The sequence below is a fragment of the Primulina eburnea genome, chromosome 1 (assembly GCF_022965805.1).
Source record: "Primulina eburnea isolate SZY01 chromosome 1, ASM2296580v1, whole genome shotgun sequence".
NCBI classification, from domain to species: domain Eukaryota; kingdom Viridiplantae; phylum Streptophyta; class Magnoliopsida; order Lamiales; family Gesneriaceae; genus Primulina; species Primulina eburnea.
Window position 1 is genome coordinate 65,134,326 of NC_133101.1, and position 16,996 is coordinate 65,151,321.

At 32.5% G+C, this 16,996-nt stretch overlaps 1 protein-coding gene across 2 annotated transcripts; it reads left to right on the plus strand.

Moving 5' to 3' along the window:
* Positions 1 to 13,768: 13,768 nt before the first annotated feature.
* Positions 13,769 to 15,624, plus strand: LOC140814159 (2,3-bisphosphoglycerate-dependent phosphoglycerate mutase 1-like). 2 transcript variants are annotated; one of them, XM_073173044.1, is made up of 7 exons: positions 13,769 to 13,970; positions 14,068 to 14,291; positions 14,524 to 14,642; positions 14,734 to 14,890; positions 14,986 to 15,087; positions 15,165 to 15,284; positions 15,423 to 15,624. In XM_073173044.1, the coding sequence occupies exons 2-7, from the start codon at positions 14,106 to 14,108 to the stop codon at positions 15,468 to 15,470; spliced, it is 732 nt and encodes a 243-aa protein (XP_073029145.1). In that variant the 5' UTR covers positions 13,769 to 13,970; positions 14,068 to 14,105; the 3' UTR covers positions 15,471 to 15,624. The 2 variants fall into 2 exon arrangements, with proteins under 2 accessions (XP_073029145.1, XP_073029154.1); XM_073173053.1 differs by lacking the exon at positions 14,986 to 15,087.
* Positions 15,625 to 16,996: the final 1,372 nt, after the last annotated feature.

A 16,996-nucleotide genomic window follows, 5' to 3' on the forward strand; every position in this document is an offset into this window, starting at 1 on the left:
AAAAATAATTCAAAATAGGCCAAATTACCAAACCAATTTTATAATTTTCCTATATAAAAATCGAAACAAATTTAGACCATTCAGAACATGGATCGGAATATAATTTTAGTTTTTAAAAATGCAATAGTAAATACAATATTTTTATTTAATTAACTATTATATTCAAAACATAAGAAAACAAAATCCTAAATTACGAGTGCTGAATTTTCTCAGTTAGAAATCAAAAATCAGATTTGTATAACGTCTTACATTTATACAGTAGAATAAATAAAAATAAATATAAAAGTATTATAATAAAATTGAATCTTCTTTACGCACATGGGACAATAACATTTATTTTATAATAAATATAAATAACAAAATAAAATATGGGATGTATGCTGCTCTGCAGCTTTCTGTGTGCCAGAGAGACAGAGAGATCGAGGATGAATTCAACTTCTTCACGGCGCCGGATAAGTTATATGCTCCATTCCTGCGCTCACATACGTATATGCATACATTTTTCTGTATCTCTACTTTTTCATTTTCTATATATGTGTGTGTATATGTCTCTTCTTCCTCGCTTACAACTCATCATCAGAGCTTCCATATATATATAATAAAATATGATTAACAAAATGTTTTTTTTTTCAATTATTTTTGAAAAAAAAATTTAAATTTAAATTAATTTTAATAAAAACCCCATATATATATAATAAAAATGTTTTTTTTTAATCATGTGTAAAAATATTAAAAAATAAAATTCTGTTAACTATGTATGCAAAGGAGAATCAAATAAGGAATAAAGCAGAACATATACATACATATGGGGGAAGCATCCACTTAATTCCTCCCCGACAAATCTGTTCTCCACAGTTGGCTAATTGGTGGACCAATGACAACTCGATATATCACTTCGAAATTACATACATATATATATACATGCGGCTGCTACGTATAATATTTATGTAGTTTTTTTACGGTTAAAATTGTAACATTTATTGATGTCATTAAATGTCTTTCATTTTTCAAGATTTAAAAAAATTTCACGTACCCAATAAAATGGATCAAAGAAACAGCAAGCAAATTTTGATAAAAATTGATAACTTCATTTCTTACATGAGAGAAGGGGATTATTGCTGAATTTGATATATATCAAGTCGTGAATATATGAAGGGCATGAACCAGCATATCTCAGCTTCGTAACTGCTTGCACTATCAAGAGTGAGTTTGAAAATATGATCGCTTGATGTAAGCTAGCCTTTGTCTAAGACGATCTTGAGACCACCTTCTCGAATCGCTAGCAGCTCTCGGACATTCTTGAGGTTAGATAAAAGGGGGGAAAAAAGAATTACTGGCAACCAAACCCTTCAACTATGTAAATTGAATACTGATCGATTGCCATAAAATTATATGGCATGGTAGATTAGGTCCACAACAATGACATTTTCCCCATGTATATACGACTCTCTCTAGTAAGAAATCCCCCAAGATTAATAATTATATTTAAAAAAAATTAAAAAAAAAGGTTTGGAATATATTGACAAAAAATATGTGGTGGTACATAGGAGCACCCCCAAAAGTGATTATTGAAATTTTGGAATGGTCCCAACTAAAAAAAACGACAATAATAATTTTCATGGGTCCCAACCTTCACTCTCAAGCTTAAGTCGCCATCTTCCACATTGCTGTAATTTCATTTGAAGGAAAAATACATATGCTCCTCCCGATTAAAACATAATAATTATTTCATTTGATTTTTATGTTAAGTCGGTCTTCCGAGTTGGAAATTTTGGTTTAAACACTGTTAAAGTGTATTTGATTTATAACATGCAATAAACCAAAATAAATTAAGTATATGGATATATTATACAGAATTTGATTTTCCAGAGGAATAAATAAATATAAAGAATTAATGCTCACTAATTTATAATAATTTACCTCAGGATATATATTAATGATCACGTACGTACGTTAGTTCGATCATGAATGTGGACACATGAATCAATTTTTCTCTATTAAAAATAACCACTATTCCTATTTATTATTTCCTTGGAAACACATTGAGACCACGAAACTATATATATATATATATTATGAACTAGAATTAATTATGATATATATATATATATATATATATATATATATATATATATATATCATAATTAATTCTAGTTCATAATATTATTCATATGGAAAGTGTCTCATTCACTCAATATATGACAGGCGTGTTGAGTGATGAATCATTATCACTCATCCATATATCATGATAGAATGTGTGATTGTCATTTATCCATATGTGTAGAGGAATAAAGCATGCAGCATGAACAAATTAAACTTTCTAAGACATGAAAGAGTCAAAAGAAGTAGAGATGAAATCAGCAATTGACCATTAGTTATCTTTATACGCTATTAATTAATTATTGATTTTCTTGTTTGATTTTGAAAATAATAACTTATGTTTCCGATGGAAAGAGTGGTAAATGAAAATTTTATTTTAGGTTGCAAATGGAATGGGTCAATAATATCCAAATTCAAACTTAACTCTCAATATATATATATATATATATATATATATATATATATATCTATATATATAACAAAATCATATATACTCAAATTCAAAATTATATGTCTAAATTAATAATTAATTAATTAATATAAATGAAAATTAAAATATAATGGAGATTGGCTAGCTTGGTACAAATAAAAGATACAAGCCAAAACACTGTTGTGAAAAAGTAAAAATTTACGGTAAAAAGTAAAAATCTCAAACTCTCAAAATTATCAAACTACACACTTTATAATATTTTTCTCTCAACTCAATTGTTATTTCATTCACAAATGAGTGCTCTATTTATAGAGTTTCATATACAAATATTCCAAAATAAATTACCTCATTACATACATCATCACACACTAATTTTCAATATTCAACACCTAATTTTACCTAATTTTCAACATTCAACATTCAACATACATATTTTAATATTATATTTTCAACACTCCCCCTTGTGATGATGATCATAATGATTGTCTTCATTACGTGTTTTTATACTGCCTCGTTAAAAACCTTACTTGGAAAAACCCATTGGGATAAAAACCATAGTAAGGGAAAAAGAGTGCAGTCACGTAAACTCCCCCTGATGTTGACATGAACAGTTCTTCACAAATTTCGTAGATTGCGCATCCCAATATTATATATGTGCTTTCTGAATATTGACGTAGGAAGTGCCTTTGTGAAGAGATCTGATGAGTTTTCACTTGATCGAATGTGACGAACATCAATACATTTATTATTCTCAAGCTCCTTGGTGAATGCGAAGAACTTAGGAGGAATATGTTTAGTTCTGTCGCTTTTTATGTATCCTTCTTTCATTTGAGCAACACATGCAGCATTATCTTCATATAGTATTACAGGTTTCTCGTCGAATGATAATCCGCATGAGATTTGGATATGTTGGGTCATTGATTTTAACCACACACATTCACGGCTTGCTTCATGTAGTGCAATAATCTCGGCATGATTTGATGAAGTTGTTACTAGTGTTTGTTTCTGTGAACGCCAAGAAATTGCAGTGCCTCCACGAGTAAATACATATCCAGTTTGGGAACGTGCCTTGTGTGGATCAGATAAGTATCCAGCATCAGCATAACCAATTATACTTGGATTAGCATCTTTTGAATACAAAAGTCCCAAGTCTGTCGTTCCTCGTAGATAACGGAATATATGTTTAATTCCGTTCCAGTGTCTCTTTGTTGGATATGTGCTAAATCTTGCCAACAGATTCACGGCAAAAGATATATCAGGCCTTGTACAATTTGTAAGATACATAAGGGCACCGATGGCACTTAGATATGGTACTTCTGGACCAAGAATATATTCATCATCTTCACATGGACGGAATGGATCTTTTTCTATGTTTAATGATCTAACAACCATTGGAGTACTTAAAGGATTTGCTTTATCCATATTAAAACGTTTAAGAATCTTTTCTGTATAGTTTGTCTGGTGAACAAACATTCCACATTCTTTTTGTTCGATTTGCAAACCCAGACAATACTTGGTTTTTCCAAGATCCTTCATTTCAAATTCTTCCTTCAAGTATGACACAACTTCTTGAATTTCCTTACTCGTTCCAATGATGTTTAAATCGTCAACATATACAGCAATAATTACGCATCCGGATGTTGTTTTCTTAATGAAAACACAAGGGCATATTGAATTGTTTACATATCCCTTTTTCATCAAATGATCACTTAGTCGATTATACCACATTCGACCTGATTGCTTTAACCCATATAACGATCTTTGTAATTTCACAGAATAACATTCTCTGGGTTTTGAACTTTGTGCTTCAGGCATCTTAAATCCTTCAGGGATTTTCATATATATATTACTATCAAGTGATCCATATAAGTAAGCTGTAACAACATCCATAAGACGCATTTCTAAATTTTCAGATACCGCCAAGCTAATCAAATACCGAAACGTAATTGCATCCATCACAGGAGAATACGTTTCTTCATAATCAATTCCAGGCCTTTGAGAAAAACCTTGTGCAACAAGTCGAGCTTTAAATCTTACTATTTCATTTTTCTCATTTCGCTTTCGAATAAAAACCCATTTGTATCCAACAGGTTTTACACCTTCAGGTGTAAGGACTATAGGTCCAAAAACATTACGTTTATTTAGCGAATCTAATTCAACCTGGATGGCATCTTTCCATTTTATCCAATCCTGCCGATTTTTACATTCACCAAAAGATTTTGGTTCATGATCTTCGTTATCATTTATGATGTCGATTGCCACATTATAAGAAAATATATCATCAATTTCATCTATATCTTTTCGGTTCCATATTTTTCCAGTATTAATGTAATTGATAGAGATTTCATGATTCTCGTCAGTTTGTGGTTCTGACAGAACATTTTCATCATCATGTGTTTCTTCAGGAACACCATTCTCTATTTTGTGATCATCATGTGTTTCTTCAGAAACATCATTCTTTATTTTGTGATCATCGTGTTTCTCTATGAATTTTCTTTTTCGAGGATTTTTATCCTTGGAACCGACTGGCCTTCCACGCTTCAGGCGTTTAATGACATCATGAGTATCTTCCATTTGTTTCTTTGGAATTTCAATTCGAGCAGGGGCATTTGCAGCATGTATATATGATTTAGTTACCCCTTTTGTGTCTGCAAATGCATCTGGTATTTGATTTGCTATTCTTTGCAAGTGCACAATTTGCTGTACATCTTTTTCACATTGTTTTGTTCTTGGATCCATATGTAACAATGATGATACATACCACGAAATTTCCTTTTCGGTATGTTTCTGTTCTCCCCCTAACATTGGGAAGATTTCCTCATTAAAATGACAATCAGCAAAACGTGCTGTGAACACGTCTCCTGTCTGAGGTTCAAGATATCGAATGATTGATGGACTATCATAACCGATATAAATTCCAACCTTTCTTTGAGGTCCCATTTTCTTTCGTTGCGGTGGTGCAATAGGCACATACACCATACATCCAAAAATTCTCAGATGAGAAATGTCTGGTTCTTGACCAAATGCAAGCTGTAATGGGGAGTATTTATGATATGCACTTGGTCTGATGCGAATTAATGCAGCGGCATGTAAAATTGCATGTCCCCATATAGAAATAGGGAGTTTTGTTTTCATAATCATTGGTCTAGCAATCATTTGCAGACGTTTAATCAATGATTCAGCCAATCCATTCTGTGTATGTACATGAGCAACAGGATGCTCAACAATGATTCCCATAGACATACAATAATCATTGAAAGTCTGGGAAGTAAATTCACCAGCATTATCAAGTCTAATTTTCTTGATTGTATAATCGGGAAATTGATTCCTCAATTTTATTATTTGAGCAAGTAATCTTGCAAATGCAACATTTCGAGTTGACAATAAACATACATGTGACCATCTGCTGGAGGCATCAATCAATACCATAAAGTATCTGAATGGACCACATGGTGGATGGATTGGTCCACAAATATCACCCTGAATACGTTCAAGAAACATTGGTGATTCAGTTTGGATTTTGCCTGGTGATGGTCTTATAATAAGTTTTCCGAGAGAACAAGCTTTACATTGAAACTTATTATTCTGAAAGATCTTCTGGTCTTTCAACGGATGACCATGTGTATTTTCTATAATTCTTCGCATCATTGTTGAACCAGGATGTCCCAATCGATCATGCCAATTGGTTAATATCGAAGAATTATCAACTACCATGTTTGATTCAATGGGACTTATATGTGTATAATGCAATCCAGTAGGGAGCATTGGTAATTTTTCAATCACATATTTCTTTCCTGATTTATATGTGATAAGACACATATATTTCTCATTCCCTTCATTCATTGTTTGAGTATCATACCCATGGGAATATATATCATTAAAACTCAACAAATTTCTTTTCGATTGTGGTGAATATAAAGCATCATTGATCAAAAATTTTGTACCATTAGGTAACAAAAATTGTGCTTTACCACATCCTTTAATCAAGTCTACAGGACCTGATATTGTATTCACCGTTGTTTTTGTTGGTTTTAGTTCCAAGAAATATCTTTTATCTCGGAGGATAGTGTGCGTTGTACCACTATCGGGTATGCAAACTTCAGCTTTGCTCATAGCATTTTCCATATTTGAACTTCAAAAAAATATGCAATGAAATAAATTACTGGCAATATATATTTAAATATAACACATATCATAATTATACAATAAAACATTATTTTATGAATACATGAAAAACAAATTATTGTACATTTATATTCTACCACTATATTGTTCATTTTCAGAAAAATCATTGAGAAAATCTGCAGCATCAAAATTGTTCATTTCTATCCCACCAACATGTTGATCATTTCCAGAGAAATCATTCATAAAATCACCAGCATCAAGATGAGTTGAATCACTCAAACGGTCACTGCGTTCAGTGAAGTTGGTCTCCTTTTCTTTCCCCTTTAATGATTCTTTATAAAGTTTACAAAGGTGCTCAGGGGCTCGACAAACTTTGGACCAATGTCCTGGAGTACCACATCTGTAACAAGAACTTTCATATCTTTTTGAGTGATTCTCATTAACACTTGTATTCTCATGATGCCTTTTCTGTGGATGGTTTGGGACGCTCTTTTGAGATGAGTTATAAAAATAACTATCTCTATTATTTTCAAAACCACGGCCTCGACCACGACCACGGCCAAATCCACGTCCACGTCCACGTCCACGACCGCGACCTCGACCTCGACCAAAATCTTGTCTTTGAATTTGATTTTGGTTCCGAGGTTTAAATTCATTTTTATTTACAGCATTTACTTCGGGAAATGCTGTTGATCCAGTGGGTCGGGACTGATGATTTCTCACTAGAAGCTCGTTGTTCTTTTCCGCCACAAGAAGACAGGCGATGAGTTCAGAATATCTGGCAAATCCACGTACTCTATATTGTTGCTGTAGAGTAATATTTGATGCATGAAATGTGGAAAATGTTTTTTCAAGCATCTCAGATTCAGTAATCTCATGGCCACAAAATTTCAATTGCGAGATTATTCTATACATCGCCGAATTGTATTCACTGACTTTTTTAAAGTCTTGGAATCTTAATGTATTCCATTCATCCCGGGCGGTCGGAAGTATAACTTCTCTTATATGTTCAAATCTTTCTTTTAATCCCTTCCACAAAGCCATGGGATTTTTTTCAGTCAGATATTCACATTTCAATCCATCGTCGAGATGTCGACGTAAAAATATTATGGCTCTTGCCTTTTCTTGTGACGTGCATATGCCATTTTCTTTAATGGTCTCGCTTAGACCCAATGACTCGAGATGCATTTCTACATCTAGAGTCCATGACATATAATTTTTCCCAGTAATGTCAAGAGCGATGAATTCGAGCTTTGTCAAGTTTGCCATGGTGGTACTAAAAATCACGATGCATTTTATTAGTTAATGAATATTGCAATACAAAGTAATGGATAAACAACAACTACAAGTATTCGTAAAAATAAAGAAAACACACGAGGAGGATATTCTCCGATAAATACAAGACTCGTGAGTATGATAACTAAAATAATTAAAAATAATCTTGCGAAAGCCATCTTCTTTTTTCTCCGAAAATTTGATGAAGAATAATTTTTAGAGAAGAAGAGAAAGTTGGGGTGATTGAATGAGTTTGAGAGATCATATTTATAGGGCAAAAACTAGCCGTTTTGTTACCGTTTATGACCGTTGGTGAATAAAAGAATAAATGTATGTATTTGTATAATTTTATGGTAATAATATGGTATATATAATATTAGACATGTTTAAATAATTATATATATCATATCATAATATTATAACGACTGTCATAATTTATTTTGTTTAAAAACCTTATAGACTTTTATACTTGTCGTATCCCTTGCCGGGAGTGTGGGATGTCGTCTTAACATCCTCCCAGGATTTATAACAAGTTTATGAAAAATTTATTTTATTATTTCTAATAATAACATTATATTGTATATTAAATAAATACACAATAAATAAATAACAGTAAAATAAATATAATTACTTTTGTTACCTTTTTCTTCTGTTTGGAGCTTGGAAAAGTATGTAGGACTTTTAGAGCTTCGTGCTGATAACGTGTTGTGAAAAAGTAAAAATTTACGGTAAAAAGTAAAAATCTCAAACTCTCAAAATTATCAAACTACACACTTTATAATATTTTTCTCTCAACTCAATTGTTATTTCATTCACAAATGAGTGCTCTATTTATAGAGTTTCATATACAAATATTCCAAAATAAATTACCTCATTACATACATCATCACACACTAATTTTCAATATTCAACACCTAATTTTACCTAATTTTCAACATTCAACATTCAACATACATATTTTAATATTATATTTTCAACAAACACATCCTATTTTTCAAGGTTGTTTAGTTACCTCTTCTATTTCATCATTTTCTCTGAATAATATTATATTTTAGGTGAAAAAATAATGAAGCGCAGCCGGGCAGCCCCACTATATTTATACGGTCATATATATATATGTATATATACATATATAAATATATATATATTACTCTTGACTTGTCATCACTGCAGATTCATGTCTACACTGCGGCGACCCTCTCGCTTTTGGTCGGTGCTTGGGCTACGCCGGAGGCGGAGGCGGCGGTCCCTGCGTCTTTTTTGGAAGCCATTGAACACTTGTCTATTCTTTCGTCTTGAACCATCTGCTGTTGTCTGCATTCTAGACTGCAAAAAGCACTGTCGCCTCTGCCAAAACATGGAGAACCAAAATATTCTTGCACCGAATTTAAAGTTTTTGTTAAAATATCAACCAGATTTGATTAAAGAACATCGACTATGATTCAACCCTAGCTATAAATACACACACACACACATATACTCTCACATCATTTTGCTATTTTATATATATATACATGCAAACATTCATGTATACCAGACCTGTACTGCTGTACACCATCACAGAAACATAGAAATTGAACTGCATGGATAAAAATATAAAATATATACACACACATATATATAAGCTGAAAAGAATAAAAATAAATAAATTCATGAGAGTAAATAAATATTACGAACCTATACATGTAGATGTCATGACCAGGGACAAGACGGCGTTGGCAGAGAAAGCAGACTCTCAAGAAATGAGAAGTCTCCAAAAAATCAGCAGAGTTACGGCGGTGCTGTCTCGGAGAGCTGCTGACGGATCCGCCGTTGTGAGGCTGATTATGGGTCGGGGAGGTGAGGTCTAAATGGAACTCCGTCATGCTTGTAGTCCTCTTTATGGGTGGTCGCCTCGCCCTCTTTCCCAACATATTTCGATCGATTTATTCTCTCTCTAAGAGAGGAGGAATCAGGTTTTATAATTTCTTGATTGATTAATCAATCAAGAAATTGAAACTGAGGAATTTGAGAAGAGAAGAGGGAGTGAGGTGTGGTAAGATTGTGGGGAAGATAAAGGGAGAGCCAGGAATAGAGGAGGGAATCTAGACCGTTGATTGAGTTTTGCTGACGAATCTCGAAAGGAGTTCTTGCATTATTGAGCCCATTTCAGCACAATCCTTTTTAATATTTTATATATATATATATATATATATATATATATATTCGCCTCTATTTAAATGTTATAATACGTTGATAAAATTGGTTTTACATGTTGAAATTAATAAAATATTGAAAGTGAATTGATTAACCTCAACGGGGGGAAATAACACATTTATAATATCGAAAAATATTTTAATATATACCAAAAACTAACTATTATATTTTTGTAAATTATATTTCTTGATCATTCAAAGTAACGTATAAAAATGTCTTATATTCAGACAAATAAAAAATATGGATAAATATTTAATTTATATTAATTATTACTTACCGAGTAATTAATTCGATGAACAGTAGATTTATTTAGAAATAGAGAATAGAAAAAGTAAAAGGATAAAAACTTGTATGAGACGGTCTCACGAGTCGTATTTTGTGAGACGGATCTCTATTTGGGTCATCCATGAAAAAATATTATTTTTTAAGCTAAGAGTACTAATTTTTATTGTGAATATAGGTAGGGTTGACCCGTCTCACAGATTAAGATCCGTGAGACGGTCTCACATAAGACATACTCAAGTAAAAGATATCTAATTGGATTCAAATATATTTTCATAATTTATGATGCAAACCGATATCTTTGATGTTGGCTTAAGTTTTTATTGGTTATATGATTATGCTGAAAATGGATCTCCTTAATTTAAAAATACTCCATAATTAATAAATATTTAATTTCTTGATATTTTAGAATGGGCATCATCTCGAACAATAATAAATTCTAATTCTTTTTTGCAAGAGGAAAAGTTACAAGTATAGTTTATTTGTGTAATGGCATCAATAATTGTTCAAGAGTAATTAATTAAATATAACTATAGTAAAAATAATAAATTGATTTAATTTCAAATAATGTTTTTTGTCGAAAACGATGACGTGCTAAAATTGCGCGAGCCCTTAGCTAATGGAGTGAGTCTCATGTGAGACCGTCTCACGGATCATAATCCGTGAGACGGGTCAACCCTACTCATATTCACCATTTAAAATAATACTCTGCATTAAAAAGTTATACTTTTCAGATGACCCAAAAATAGAGATCGTCTCACAAATACGACCCGTGAGACCGTCTCACACAAGTTTTTGCCTAGCTAAATGACGGGTTTATTACATTAAATAATTGTGTTTATCAGAATTTGTATTACCGAAAATACTCTTTATATTTTAAATTTGAGTTTATTGTTAATTAACCATTTTCTCATAGAGAGAAAGAAATAAAGCACAAACAAAATTGTACCTACTGTAATTTTTTATCGCCTAATAAACCAAAAAATACGAGAAACGATAAATAAAAATATATATATATGAGAAGCTCGTCTGTACGTGTGTGTGATTAGATCTGCTCGTGCGATGGCCACGAATTCGTCTTCTTGTGTTTTAGATCGATAAAACTAAAATACTGGAGTTCTCATCAATTGATTTTAAATTTCTTGAATGGCTAGACTCTTTGTTTTCAAAATGGAACCAATATGACTAGAAACTGGCCACTGATCCTGTCCAGATCATATTTCAAAACTGTTTTATCAATCAAATCGGTCGAACCAGTCATGAACCAATGCACGGATCAAAAACAAGTTCAACCGATTAACTATTTTTTTAGATGTTAATTTTTTCTTATATTTAAAATCTTAAATATTTCATTATATATATGATTTTTGATTTTTGAATTTTTTTAAAATATTATTTTAATAGTATTAGATCTTATTTTATTTGTAATTTTTTGTTTAAAATATATATATATATATAATTACATTTGATATTTTGACTATGTGTATGTTATTTTTTACATTTTAAATTTTAGTAAATATGTATATTTTTATTATTTATATATAAACTTAAGATTTTTAGAATTTAAAATATATTATTTACTATATTATATTTTATTTTATATAATATAACAATGTGTCGGTCTGAACAACTAGGTTGAATCGGTCCGACTGATTGAACCGTTATTTTCATGTAGACCATTCGAGATCACCGGTCTCTTTATGAAAATATTGGTGGAACTCTATAAACGATTTCAATAAAGCAAAGTAATTTCAACATGTGATGAATGAAATCAAATAAATGGATACAAACATAACCATGTACCACATGACACCAATTATTTTCAAGACCCTGAAAATGAATTCTTCAGCTCACTATAATAATAATGTCATTTCGATATGCAAATTAATTATTGGGCCATTTCTGATTATTTTGAAATTAGTCATTCTATGTTCATTTAACAAGCTATGGTTGTAGTAGGCCAAGAAATCGAAGACACGGAGAAGCCCATTCACAAAGCTAAATGGATTCACGTCGTGCATAAAGTGCTGGATTCAAATCTAACAACCCCAACAGCTACACACTTTTATTATGGAGAGTTCGTGGTAGTTGAAAGATGGAGTATAATGGCCAAATCACATCAAATCTCCCAAAAGCCCAAATCAATCATGTGAGGAGTTGAGCAGTGTTTAATGAACTCATAAAACAAATGGCACGATCACACGTGGTTAATTTCGCTGTTTTTGACCAAACAAAAAGTTCGAAGAAATGTTTTTGATTCAAAAGTTGTTTTTTTTTTTTTTTGGCTTGCGCTTCAATTTAGGAAAACGTTTTTTTTTGTGGGAATTTAGAAAAAAATTGTGAAAATAAAATAATTTTTTTCAGAAGGCTACCAACCCAAGTGAAGCCAAAACAAGATACAATAAAGAAACAAGAAAGAGAAGAGCAAGAGCCACCAAGCTTTGCCCGACTGTTTGCCACACCAAATCGCCAACATTTTAGGGAATAGAAAGAGACGCTGCTCTTGATTTCTTTGAAATATCCCTTTCTCGTGTTCTTTTTCTCCTAACAACCGCTCAACTCGATTGCGTCTAGGATTATACAACTACCCAATTCGCATCTCAATTTCCATTGATTCATCAGTCAATTCTTTAGATTTTCGACTCAAAACAATTGTTGAATGAAACCATGCTATGCATTAATGTGCTGATGCGATAAAGTTAATATCAATGCCATTTTTTGCTCCGTCAAAATTCCTCGGAATAAGCTCTGCCTCGGTTTCGTCGCAACCATTCTGAGATTCTTCGTTTCATTTTGCCATAACATTGGCATATATAGCTGTAAGATCTGTCTATCTACCTGCATTGCTGCGCACGTTTCTTGACTTTTTTTTTTACACCCTATATTTTTTTTGGTATTTATTAGTGTAAGTGGCATTTTTTCTTCGATTTTATTTTCTGTTCGTATCCCGTTAATTTTGTCGATTTGTACTTCATCTTTGTCAATGAAACATTCGTGTAAATGACCATTGTAATTAGTGAGATTAATGAATTATTTGGAAGAGAATAAAAAGGATTTCTTTCTCTCATTCCCAGTTAAGATGCATTCGTGTAAATGACCATTGTAATTAGTGAGATTAATGAATTATTTAGACCTCATCATTGAACCTGGACCTATGTTGAAATATTTGTTCCTTTCAACAAAACCTAGGCAATGTGCCAGAATAGATGTTTGAATGAATGCTTACCGATCATGAGGCGAAAAAAATGAAACTTCGTGTTATACTTGAAACTTATTTGATTACCTTGGCTCAGATTTAGAATGGCCACAACATCATTTCACCAAGCAATGAGGACTATTCCATCTTGTGGTTAGTTAAATAGTTCTTTCGGCAATCAAGAGAATGGAAATGCTTCTTTGAAGTTGATCTCAAAAGGTTTCAGGCTAGATGTCGCTATACAAACTTATATCTCTAAAAAGCAAAGTTTTTGTGTGACACAAGCCTCGGGCTCTCAGACTACAGTGTTCAACCCCATTTTATCCCCGTCAAATGGCACGCCAAGCGACTCCAAAAAGAAATCAAGTAATGTGAAACCTGCCAAATATAAAATAGCAAACAATACTTGTGAGATTTTCTTCAATAGACTCTTAAAGGGTGTAGATTTCAATCATGTTCCCAGACGAAGCTGCATTGATCCTGATTCGGCATGGGGAGTCTATGTGGAATGAAAATAATCTATTCACTGGTTGTGTTGATGTGCCACTAACAAAGAAAGGTGTGGATGAGGCTATTGAAGCTGGTAAAAGAATCAGCAATATACCAGTCGACATGATCTACACTTCTTCTCTTATTCGAGCACAGATGACTGCCATGCTTGCCATGAATGAACACAGACGCAAGAAGGTAAATTATCAAATTTTTGCTAAGGGCGACTATTTAATGCTCTAGTTGTTTTTTTTTCTCTGATGGGTCTCACTAATTTGAATCTGCTACTACCTATTTAAGCTTCTTTTTTTTTTTAAAAAAAGGTATCCATTACATGCCTTTGTCTCGACTGTTATTCGTGTTCGACTATAATGGAAATGGGTACTTCTCCAATGCCTAGAATTGTCAAAACACATCAATGTTCATATAGGTTCCAATTATTTTGCACGACGAGAACGAGCAAGCGAGAGCTTGGAGTCAAATTTTTAGTGAAGATACGAAAAAGCAGTGTATTCCAGTTGTAGCGGCTTGGCAACTAAATGAAAGAATGTATGTGTTTGGACTTCTGCAATTTTAGAAATATTTCATCTTCCCCTTTTTTGTCTCTGTGTGTTGTAACCTTGGTGGTTGATCTATACAGGTACGGAGAATTAAAGGGTCTTAATAAGCAGGAAACAGCAGAAAGATATGGAAAAGAACAAGTTCATGAGTGGAGACGTAGCTATGATGTACCTCCTCCTAACGGTGAGAGTTTGGAAATGTGTGCTGAGAGAGCCGTTGCCTACTTTAGAGAGAACGTAAGACTGATTTAATCTTGTCTCACATATGTTGACTTTATGCTGTTTTATGGATATATATATATATACACGATAATGAATATCTCGTTAAGCAGATCGAACCACAGCTTCTTTTGGGGAAAAATGTCATGATTGCCGCTCATGGGAATTCACTTAGATCTATCATTATGTATCTAGACAAACTGACTTCTCAAGAGGTGCAGTTTTTTGAACCGAATAGATGTTGACTATTCACATTTTATAATGAAAAAGGTCACCTCTTTCTCTTTGTTAGGTTATCAGCTTGGAACTATCAACTGGAATACCGATGCTTTACATCTTCAAAGAGGGGGGATTCATTCGTCGGGGTAGTCCAGTGGCACCAACTGAAGCAAGCGTTTATGCTTACACTAAGGTATATATCAATGCATATTGTAACTTTTTAAAAGATGTTGGAATTCTTGTCTGGGTATTCTATTTTTTCTATGTTACTAGGCACACAAAAGAATTTTTATCAAACAGAGATGCAATAAATTTGTCTTTGGATTGACAGGGTTTGGCCCAATACAGGGAGAAGTTAGATGAGATGCTCCATTCGTAATTGTAAAAGACCCCGAATAAACAGAAACATATTTGTATTTTTGTGTACGTCTGTAACAGGTTGTGTTTGTTGTATTCTGTGAAGGACTGGACTCCTAGTACGATAAATAATATCATCCTATTATGATTTTCACAGAGGCAAATTGCCTTCTAAATTACTGACGCGCTTCCCATACAGAATGTCAATTTTACTATCAATTATAAAAAGTCAATTCTTGTTGTGAAAGCCAAAATAAATTTCTCTCTATCGTCAAATATAAAAGGTCGGCACGCAACGAAATGTAGTTAGTTGTTGCAGCCTATTTCGTTCAGGACACGTGAACAAAGATCGTCAATCTCTCCATCTTCTGATTATCACTTTAAATTACCTTAACAGCGCATCATAATGATATTTAAGTTAATTAGAATGTTGGATTAGGAGGGTGGCCGACCCACTGGCTGAGGTTTCTTGTTTTGCTGATCCTGTGGGCTAAGGCCAGGATACCGATCTTCTCAAGTGCCCAGACGAACTTTGTAAAGTCCGTCAGGTAAAAGTTCTTTAAAATATAACATATTCTTAACAGATATGACATGTATATAAGATTTCAACAGTAACCGTGCATAGTCTAGTACCTTGTGGTCGATTGTGGATCCCACAAAAAAAAAATTCATGTGTGTTTCCTTTATATAATTTTTTTTTTCAAATCACACACGCTAAATGAGTCCGCTATATGATATATTTTGAATATATCTAACAAAGTTTCTTTTTTTTAATAAAATAACGTATGATATTATATATCTACGATTACTTGATAACCTTTGTATTCGATAAGTATCAAGTCGTCGTCAAGGCTGCTCACTTCGACTTCCTCTTTACCATCTTGTGACGCGACAAAGAAACGAGCGGTGTTATATTGTACCGTGATTTACCGAGTACTGAAAATTATGATATTGAAATTATTTTATATCGATATCGTACCGAACATTCTGATACACTGCTACTTCTTATTCTGAATATGGGTAAGGTTGACTCGTCTCACAGATTAAGATCTGTGAGACGGTCTCAAAAAATAATTATGGATTTTAAAGATATATACAATCAAAGTTTTACAAAATAGTATATAAAATAATTAAAATTGGCAGAGCATTACAATGACAAAATATCGATGCTATAGTGATACAGTTATCAACATGATAATATATATTTATATTTTCTTCAAGCAATTTAACGATAAGCTTTATCACTTTTCTTTTCTTTCTTTTTTTTTTGGGTCAGTGTTTTTCGTTGATGATAAGTTGAGTGGATCCCCCCATGTTTATCTCTGGATGCTCCATGGAAGGGGGCCATGCAAGCTAAGCATATCTATGTATTATGGTCCTTGTTTTGTAGATATGCTAATTGCTAGATTACAGAATCGAATATATATATATATATATATATATATATATATATATATATATATATATATATATATATATATATACCAACAAAATATTTAAAATGTTTGTTTTGTAGATTCGAAATCAGTCTAACCAGGGGGGGAAGTG

Bases quoted from the DNA above. Each gene is read 5' to 3' on its own strand.
- LOC140814159 (XM_073173044.1), top strand. From the start codon at position 14,106: ATGTGGAATGAAAATAATCTATTCACTGGTTGTGTTGATGTGCCACTA. The intron at 14,292-14,523 runs GTAAATTATCAA...ATGTTCATATAG, and splicing joins ATGAACACAGACGCAAGAAG to GTTCCAATTATTTTGCACGA. The intron at 15,088-15,164 runs GTGCAGTTTTTT...TCTCTTTGTTAG, and splicing joins ACAAACTGACTTCTCAAGAG to GTTATCAGCTTGGAACTATC.